This window comes from Chanodichthys erythropterus, chromosome 20 (genome assembly GCF_024489055.1).
Source record: "Chanodichthys erythropterus isolate Z2021 chromosome 20, ASM2448905v1, whole genome shotgun sequence".
NCBI classification, from domain to species: domain Eukaryota; kingdom Metazoa; phylum Chordata; class Actinopteri; order Cypriniformes; family Xenocyprididae; genus Chanodichthys; species Chanodichthys erythropterus.
In genome coordinates, this window is record NC_090240.1 from 26,751,665 (window position 1) to 26,761,938 (window position 10,274).

Sequence of the window (10,274 nt, forward strand, 5' to 3'; positions counted from 1 at the left end):
CAGTTTCTTGTGAAAGTGGCTATTTTTAAGTGTCAAAATCAGCTTTTATATTTTTATATAATAGTTTAAAATTAAAATAAATATATATTTTTTGTTTTATCTTCCCGTACGTTGGGGGCGCTGTAGACCATTGGAGCACTACGTTGGTCTCTTAACGATCAGCCGAAGTAAAGTCTCAATCTTTATGCGCACGAATAGTACTAACTATGAAGTTGTTACGTTGTAAAATGCACAAAAACAGTAACGTTAAGTCTAAACTGAATAATACGCTTTGAAGCTATAACCAGTTTGTCAAGACGTAAAATGAGCGCGCAGGCGTCAACATCTGCAGCTGTCAATGAGGCGAGAGGCAGAGGAAGTGCTGAATATGTCGAGGACTCCAAAATACACTTCAGAGTCTGCCGGTTTATCATCGAGACTGGTATTTGCAATTCGCAGTCTGAAATGTTTAGAGATTTGTTTTTAATTTCAGTAACTGTCAGAATTATAAGTATGCACTGCTTGTTCATTATCATTGTCAAAGGTTGAATTGCTTTCAGTTTCTAATTGGGTGCATCCAATGTTTTCCACATCTGTAGGTGTGAAGTTAGGCATGAGATCTGTGCCAATGGCTACAGCATGTGTGCTGTATCACAGGTTTTTCCAGTCTGCCAGTCTGCAGGTCTATGAGCCTTACCTAGTGGCCATGTCTGCCATCTACCTTGCAGGCAAAGTAGAAGAGCAGCATCTCAGGACAAGAGATATAATCAATGTCTGTCACAGGTATAAAAGGGGATATTAAATAACTGTTTAGTTTTCAAGCTCAGTGCATAGTAGCTCACTTGTTCTTTTTTTCTTCAATCCAGGTATTTTCACCCAGACAGTGAACCAATGGAACTGGATGGGAAGTTCTGGGAGTTGAGGGACAGTATAGTACAGTGTGAGCTCCTCATCCTTCGGCAGCTTAACTTCCAAGTGTCCTTTGAGCATCCACACAAGGTAATGAATGTGATGGTACTCAACTAGCCTAGCTTTATATCTGTTATCCAGAGAAAAGTAAAGTTGTATAGGTTGAAATAACATGGGCTAAGTAAATGATGACAGAATTCATTTTTGGGTGAAGTATTGGATGGTTTGCAAATTGAAGTCTATAGAATGTATACTGTACATTGTGTGTAAAATAATACTAATGCTCTACTGTAATCAATTTACAATTATGAAGTAAAGAACTAGTTTTGCTAAATCACATGCCACATTTAATCACAAGGTAACTGTAAAATGTAAGCTTTTTTCCATAGACATGCACTTTTTACTACTTTAAAGCAAGGTTATTATTGTTAACTAAACTTTTTCTTGCTAATAGAAATGAAGGTAGAATAAAATATAAATATAATGTGAAACCTTAAACTAAACGAAAATAAGTTAAAATGACTATTTGGGAATAAATAAAACTAAAATCAAGGAAAAAATTAATGAATACTAAATAGTAATATTTATAAAACTGAAAATATTAATAAAAACTATAATATATAAGTTATGCAAACTTGTGCAAAAATCTGGTATATGCAAAAATCTTTAATATTTGAATTTATTCAAATTTATTGTTTTTATTGATGTCTTTTATTCATTTCTTTTATTAATTTTTCCTTGTTAAAGGGTTAGTTCACCCAAAAATGAAAATTCTGTCATTTATTACTCACCCTCATGTCGTTCCAAACCCGTAAGACCTCCGTTCATCTTCGGAACACAAATTAAGATATTTTTTGATGAAATCCGTGAGCTTTCTGTATTATGTATTATTACTGTGAGCTATCTATACAGTCTCCAATAGACTGTAACACAACGACCGATTTCAAGGCCCAGAAAGGTATTAAAGACATCATTAAAATAGTCCACATAACTGCAGTGGTTCAAACTTTGTTATGAAGCGACAAGAATACTTTTTGTGCGCAAAAAACAAACAAAAATAACAGCTTTATTCAACAATTTCTTCTTTTTCTCATCTTCTACGCAGTTGATGTAGTAAACACAGTGTGGGCTTCCGGGTTCTACATCAGAACGACAGCTCAGTGTTGGCCGACGCTGTTCATGTGAACACCATGATGCATGTGTGCGATGCTGACGCAGGAGCTGGACAATAATGAGTCGGCGTTCTGGCGTAGAACCTGGAAGCACTGCACTGTGTTTACTATGTAAACAGCGTGGACGTTGTGTTGCAGTCTGTCGGAGACCAGATAGTTCTCAGATTTCATCAAAAATATGAACAAAGGTCTTACGGGTTTGGAACGATTTTTGGGTGAACTAACCCTTTAAAGTGTCATCACTGGCAATGCCAAGACTCAATGGATTGATGTATTATTTTCATTCTCAATTGTTAACAATTTTATCAATTATATGTTGCAACATTACTCTTATCTTTCTACCTTCTCTAACTAATGCTTTCAAAAAGTAATTTATATTTTTGCCCCTTCCAACAAACTTCTTTTTGCTGCTTCCCAGTACCTGCTGCACTACCTGCTCTCTGTGAGAAGTCTGTTGAATCGCCATGCCTGGTCTCGAACCCCCATCGCAGAGACTGCCCTGGCTGTATTAAAAGACAGTTACCATGGCTCTGTGTGTGTCCGCCATGAGCCTCAACACCTTGCCCTCACCTCCCTCTATCTTGCTCTCCAGACGTATGGAGTGCAGCTCCCCAGAGGAGAACTAGAGTGGTGGCAGGTAGGAGTTTCATGTGGCGAAAAACATAAAATGTCCGGGCAGCATTCGGGTCATGCTGTGTCTGCATTGAGTCACTGAGACTGAATGTTGACTCGTTTGAGTCTTACTGGTGCAAGAGCTGAATCAGGCATCAATTGAGCCACAATTGCAGTAACCTTTAGAGTGCTGGATGTTGTTCCCATGGCAATAGGGGCACCTAATGGTTGCTGCCTGGGCTGAGAGAAATAGCTTTGTCTTTCACACAAGTTCCCTTGGTGACACCCCCAAGTAATATTTAAAAAGAAAGAACCAAACCATTTCATATATTTCAAAGCCACTTGATTTGCTTCCGTTTCCTAGAATTCTGTTAAGTGCAATCACAAGAATTCAATAGACTTTGTATTCCCAATTTAAGGCACGATTTGTTTTTCTAAACAATCATAGAAGCTATGTAGTCTTGCAGCATAATTCCTGGTACTCATTTAATCTTATTCTTGCCAATAATCATATTTTTAGACAAGAAGAGAGCATCTGACTGGCATATAAAGCGGCCAACCTCAGTTGGTTTTGCTTTTTGTGTTGTTTAGTGCAGGTATATCTGACTTGTGCCAAAATAATGATGTGGAAAATGGATTCAAATAAGTCTGGTAGTGTCTGCAAATGGTTGTACAGAAAACTCCATTGCTCTTAGAAGCCAGCCAATCAGATTAGAATTTGCCACAGCATGTGCTTTTTGGTGTGCAGTTTTATCCATATACAGTTATGTGCAAAAGTTTCAGGCATGTTAGTATTTTCACACACACACACACACACACACACACACACACACACACACACACACACACCAAAAAAGAAAAAAATTTTAAGCCAATAATTTATATCTTTTGCTGTAGTGTGTCAGTAAGAAATAACAGTTTAAATTTCCACACATTCCTTTTGCCATTAAGTATTAAGTGTAATAATCAGTGAGATTTTTCTATGCAAAAAGAGTCTGACAAGAGCCAGTATGCTCCACACAGGTTTTTGGGTTGAAAAAACTAACGTGTCTAAGACTTTTGCACAGTACTGTATATTGGTGGTCATGAATGTGATTTTTATTTTTAATGTTATCATTATTTGTCTGATAAAATAGGTTATTATATTTAAAGGTGCATATTCTGGCATGTTTCATTGCGTTATCACAAATAAAACAAATGACTCCAAACACAACTATGCAAAATGCTAACAGTTTTTTAAATTTAATAACATTTGAATAAAGGGGGAAGATGTCGATTTTCCTAAGCCGGACCTCACTTTTGGTTTACGCTTTAATTTAATGGCTTAAAGGTGCCCTAGAATCAAAAATTGAATTTACCTTGGCATAGATGAATAACAAGAGTTCAGTAGATGGAAAAGACATACAGTGAGTCTCAAACACCATTGTTTCCTCCTCCTTATGTAAATCTCATTTGTTTAAAAGACCTCAGAAAAACAAGCGAATCTCAACATAACACCGTTACGTAACAGTCGGGATCATTAATATGTACGCCCCCAATATTTGCATATGCCAGCCCATGTTCAAGGCATTAGACAAGAGCAGCCAGTATTAATGTCTGGATGTGCACAGCTGAATCATCAGACTAGGTAAGCAAGCAAGAACAATAACGAAAAATGGCAGATGTAGCGAGAATAACTGCTTTTTCGTTATTGTTCTTGCTTGCTTACCTAGTCTGATGATTCAGCTGTGCACTTCCAGACATTAATACTGGCTGCCCTTGTCTAATGCCTTGAACATGGGCTGGCATATGCAAATAAGAAGGAGGAACCATGATTACATGATATTTTTAGTGATATTTGTAAACTGTCTTTCTAAATGTTTCATTAGCATGTTGCTAATGTACTGTTAAATGTGGTTAAAGTTACCATCGTTTCTTACTGTATTCACGGAGACAAGAGAGCTGTCGCTATTTTCATTTTTCCTCATTTTCTTCATTCTTTATAAATCTTTCCAACAGTGTGTAATGTTAGCTTTAGCCACGGAGCATAGCCTCAAACTCATTCAGAATCAAATGTAAACATCAAAATAAACACTGTACTTACGCGATTAGACATGCTGCATGACGAACACTTTGTAAAGATCCATTTTGAGGGTTATATTAGCTGTGTGAACTTTGTTTATGCTGTTTAAGGCAGTCGCGAGCTTGGGGGCGGGGAGCACGAGAATTTAAAGAGGCCACAGCCTGAATCGGCGCATAGTTAATAATACCCCAAAATAGGAAGTTAAAAAATGAATTAAAAAAAACATCTATGGGGTATTTTGAGCTGAAACTTCACAGACACATTCAGGGGACACCTTAGACTTATATTACATCTTTTGAAAACACGTTCAAGGGCACCTTTAAATATAATAATTATCACAGTCAAAATGTCAATATCGGTGCATCCCTATGTGATGCCATCTGAGCCTAAAAACTGGGGTCTGAGATGTGGGAACGGTGAAGAGAAAGAGGGCAAATAGTTGCAGTTTAGCTCAGTATTGCCATCTAATCAGCCAATATTGTCTTAAATAGCAATAGCACTTCATCTTTTTATAACATGAGGTTTTGACCAAATGTAGCCTATTCAATCTTGATATTGGTGAAATGTTGCAACAGTTTTTTTTTTGTGTGTGTGTGAAAAATTAGTTTTGGACATACAAAATCCCTTAAAGTAACTACAAATGAGCATGTAAAGCAAATAACTTTAAAAAAAAAAATTCTGTTCGAAGCATGCCCCCGCCCCACGCAATGTTCTCACCTTTTTCCCCCTTACCCGTTTGCATCCCTGTAAATGTCATGGATGAATATTTACTGAGAAACTCGATGTTATGTAGAGGGGGATGAAAATTATCATTTGCACCAGAGATTTGGAGCCAAATTACAGGGTGGTAAAAATTAGTTTATAAAGATAGCAGCATCATTTATTTTTACACAGAGATTGGTAGGTAGCAATCTTTCTTGTATTATATGCCAATGATGATGGTTCAAAAATGGGAAAAAAAAACAAAAACAAAACACTGTATGAATGCAAAAATATAAATCGAGAAGTATTAAAGATATCTGAAAGATTCTGGTTCTTAATAAACTTCTTTTTTGGAGTATTCATTTTAAATGCCGTATTTGGTTCAATCCGAGAGATTTGGGTATCCCAATGTTCCTCTATTCAAATTGTAGAATTTTACCAATTTTCAGTGTTTGAAAACTTACTGTATTTAAAGAAGAATGTCTGAAGAACAAACATTATTTAAAGTAGAAATGTATCTTGCTTCCCTATATCAAAACAGTTGCATAGATCATACCTGTCTGAGTGCCAAAAAATTGTATTTACCTGCCTTTAACTCAAGAAGTGTTAAAAATATCTCCATGTTCAAATTGTTGATTTTTACCCATTTTCAATGGTTGAAAACCAAATGTGATTTTGTGTTTATCCAGTCATGACTATTGACACTGCATATATGCTATAAGACCAGTAACTCAGACTTTCAGTATGTATAGTATGACATGTCAGATTATGAATAACCAGGATTAATTGTTAACTCCAGGTAAAGTATGAACAGTGTGAAACATGAAATAAGAAACCCAGGATCCCATTTACCTGGGTTTAGAATTACCCAGGATGAACTATTTTAAATGTAAGAGACCTTAAATGTTTAAAAGATTGAGGTATAATCAGCGATTCCACCAAATATGCCCTTTAGCATGTCCGGTAAAGTAAAGGGAAAGTTTCAGATGTAGAGTAGAGTTACTACTCAATCTATGACTATGCTTCACATTGTAATATCTTAGACTGAGACTACTGAGATAAGGTTAATATGCCACAACTTGACTTTTTTAGTGTATTTTTGGCACTCAGATGGGTATGTTCTACGCAAATGTTTTTGATCGAGGGAAACGAGCTACATTTCTAGTTTCAACATTTGTTTTTTTGAACATTGAAAATGTGTAATATTAAATAATTTGGACATTCCTCTTCCTCTTTAAAAGGAAAACAAGTATTATCTGTATGCAAAGTGACCCACATTTGGTTTTTGACAATTGAAAATTTGTACAATTTAAAAATGTATTCTTTGACCCATATCAAGATCCCAATATCTCTGGAATTAAACTATCTTGGACCCATATGAAGATCCAATCTCTGGAATTAAACCATATATGGCCTTCAAAATGAAGATTTTTTAAAAAAGTTTTTTTTAAGAACCAAAATCTAAAAGGATGTTGAGATATCTTTAATACTGCTTGAGTTAAAGACATGCAAAAAAAAAAAAAAAAAACACTTGAAAACTGCTTTTACCTATTTTTGAATGGGCACCATTGGCATATAATGCAACAATGATTGCTAAAGTGAACAGATGTAATTAATAGACCAACCTATGTGTAAAAATAAAATAATGACGCTGCCACCTTTCTAAAGTCATTTTTACCCCTCTGTAATTTGGCTCCAAATCTCAGGTGAAAATGGTCATTTTGACCCTGCTCTACAAAATAGTGAATTGCTCAATTAATATTCATTCATTATATTTAATATTTTAGCTATTATCACTATTTATGTTTGACTTTCTTCAGAAAAAATATGAAAAAAAAATAAATAAATATGAGCTGGGGAAGTTTCCGAAATTTGATTTGACATGGAATGACCCAACAGTTGTTTCACTAAACTGCAAGAACAACACCACAACACGCCTATTATTAAATACTTCAGAAATAATATTTAGTTGTCATTTCAGATATAGGGTGCAGGTAGACCAGCTCTGGGATCTGCATTGATGGTTGATTTCGTTTGCTTGTTTCCCTGCAGGTTTTTTGTGCAGACATCACCAAGACTCAGATTGAGACCATCATGAGTGAATTGTTGCAGCTCTATGACATGGAGGCCAAGTGTACCTGAGGGACAAAAAAATGAATCTGGTACTTAAACACTGATATGGAAACAAAACACTGATCACTTGAGATCTGTGACACCTGGACTCAGCCTTCTTTCTTTTGATGTTGTGATGTAACCTAATGTAAGCTCTACACGTTAATTACATCACAGAACATGAAGGTTTAAAAGGCTCTTCAAGAATTAAAAATGATGAGGGGAATTTAGATGTATATAGGAACAGGCTTTTTTAAGTGGAAGTATGAAAATCAGACTTTAGCAACACCACATCAATCAATTCTCAGCCACCGACCTACTTTCTTCTCCTACCTTGTGCTATTTTTCCCCTAAAGAGGGGGAGAGAAATTACAAAAGAGATGAAATAGCTGGTTTAAGGAAGAATGAAACAAAAGAAGAGCCATCCTGCCCCCCGAGCTAAATTGTGAGGTAAAACGTCGTGAGATCTGGGCCATTTCTTTTATATTTTCTAATTTAATTACTCTCCTCCTCTCCCTACAGATCTTGTCCCAGTAGGCTTCTTTATGTAGCTCCCAACAGCAGAATTATTGTATGCTGTAAAGCAAAGCACCATCATTTTTTTAGACACCAGACTTCTATTTCAAACTTTAAAAAAAAACAAAAACAAAAAAACCTTTTCATATTCTCAGTTTTTGATGAACATGAACTGACAGACGAATAGTTCTAAGGTCTATATTTAAAAATGTAATTTCTAATAAACATTTTTTTGCTCTTGTTTTTTGAAACAGCACCTTTAAATAGTCTTTCTTTGTAGTTTTTTCCCCATCTATGATGTTCTACTTCAAATTTCTGGATCTAGTTAGGTCAGGACATTGCTCTAGAGTGGATCTTAATAAGTTACTATGGCAACTGCTATTGTGGAGGTAGCCTTTGAAACATACAAATGTGAGACTCCATTATAGCACACCTGTCAACCTCAGCACATCAAATAATTGCGGTCGGGAAATGTACTAATTTAGTCATTATTTACCAAATCAGTTATTGCTAACATGTTAAACAGCTGTTTTCCCTGTTGCTAACTGAATTGTGTTAACCAGTGACTGCAGCTGCTCTTTAAGAGATTTCAGTATGTGCAACATTTATCTGTCATCCAAATCCCTGAACAAGAAGGATTATGAAATCAATATGATTTAGAAATTGTGGATTTAATCACTACAGAATATTACAATCATGGTGATTTGTTTGCATAAATTTGATCAGCTCCAAGTTATTATATAGTAACATTACATAATGCATTAAGCATCATGCACTAACAGTGTCACAGCATTTATTTATCTTGATTAATGTTAATTTTGACATATATTAATACATTTTTAATGTTTCAAAGTTAATATATTGTGAACGAACATGAAATAACAATGAACAATTTTAACATTATTAGCCTAAATTAATAAATGCTGTAAAAAATGGTTAATTCATGATACTTAATGCATTAACAAATGCACTAAAAATCATATTGGAATGTTTTCAAATTGTACAATTTATGATTTGGGGTGATGCAGATGGATGAATTTTCTTTGCAGTAAGTAGTTTTAAGGATTATATTTGGGGAAAAATATCTGAACATTCCTGTTTCACTCTCTCTCTCTCCTTGCCACACGGACACAGTTACATGTACACACACACTCACACACACACATCTCTCAGCAGGCAGGCCCTAATGCTGGGCATCATGAATTATGGAGAGGGTACATGTGCAGCCGGATTCTCTTCCATCAATAAAACATCAGCATGGCCCTTACTATGGGATGGAGTGCTGGGAATAGGAAGGATGGGATTGATTGTGACTCAAACCTAACTCTCTTTACCATCTTTCTTCGCTCTCTACTTTCAATCTGTGTCCCTCATTGCAAGATTTTGTCCTGTGTGAAAACAAGCCTCTTTGTTACATCCTTGGCTCTGTGCTTCCCTCTCATGGAGTCCATCTCGTAGTCCTTCATCTCTTTCCTGTGCTCTCTCCTCACTGTCTCATACTACAGATACTCAACTCTTTTCTCCCATTCAAGGTTTCTCTGCTAATATTTCTCTCTTCTGTTTTCCTCTGCTGGTGCTGGATGAAGTATTTTTTTTTTTATAATTCCAGACCTTTTTTAATGCATTGGGGGAGGGGGAAAACAAGATTTAAAATGAACTGTTTCTTAAAGGAACAGTTCACCCAACAAATGAAAATTCTGTCATCATTTAATATGTGTCATTTCAGTACTTGCTTTATTATGTGGAACATGAAAGAAGATATTTTTGAAAATGTCTGAATGGGTTTTGTTGATGATATGAAAGTCAATGGGGCCCAGTGTTGTTTGTATTAGCTAAAAGTTATTTTGTTAACACTGTATTATATGGTTAAAATTAAATTCATTAATATTACTTAAAGGAGACTTATATTACGCCTCTTACACAAGATGTAATATAAGTCTCTGGTGTCCCCAGAATGTGCCTGTGAAGTTTTAGCTCAAAATATCCTACAGATAATTTATTATAGCTTGTCAAATTTGCCCCTATTTGGGTGTGAGCAAAAACACGCCATTTTTGTGTGTGTCCCTTTAAATGCAAATGAGCTGCTGCTCCCAGCCGCTTTTCAGAAGAAGGCAGAGCTTTAACAGCTTAAGCTGGTAACAACACTACTACAACAACTCTCCTCTTCTCAAAAGCAGCCCAACGTGGCCTCGCCCCTTCGTTGTGTGTTC

General features: G+C 35.8%; 1 protein-coding gene across 1 annotated transcript; it reads left to right on the plus strand.

The window, feature by feature from the left end:
* Window positions 1–158: 158 nt before the first annotated feature.
* On the plus strand, window positions 159–9,600 carry ccnq (cyclin Q). Its single transcript, XM_067370796.1, has 5 exons — window positions 159–421; window positions 579–762; window positions 846–978; window positions 2,479–2,697; window positions 7,489–9,600. The coding sequence occupies exons 1-5, from the start codon at window positions 304–306 to the stop codon at window positions 7,576–7,578; spliced, it is 744 nt and encodes a 247-aa protein (XP_067226897.1). The 5' UTR covers window positions 159–303; the 3' UTR covers window positions 7,579–9,600.
* The last annotated feature ends 674 nt before the right edge of the window (window positions 9,601–10,274 follow it).

Excerpts from the sequence above, each read along its gene's own strand:
- ccnq (XM_067370796.1), top strand. The coding sequence starts at position 304 with ATGAGCGCGCAGGCGTCAACATCTGCAGCTGTCAATGAGGCGAGAGGC. Across the intron at positions 763-845 it reads ATAATCAATGTCTGTCACAG|GTATTTTCACCCAGACAGTG; the intron begins GTATAAAAGGGG and ends TCTTCAATCCAG. Across the intron at positions 2,698-7,488 it reads GAGAACTAGAGTGGTGGCAG|GTTTTTTGTGCAGACATCAC; the intron begins GTAGGAGTTTCA and ends GTTTCCCTGCAG.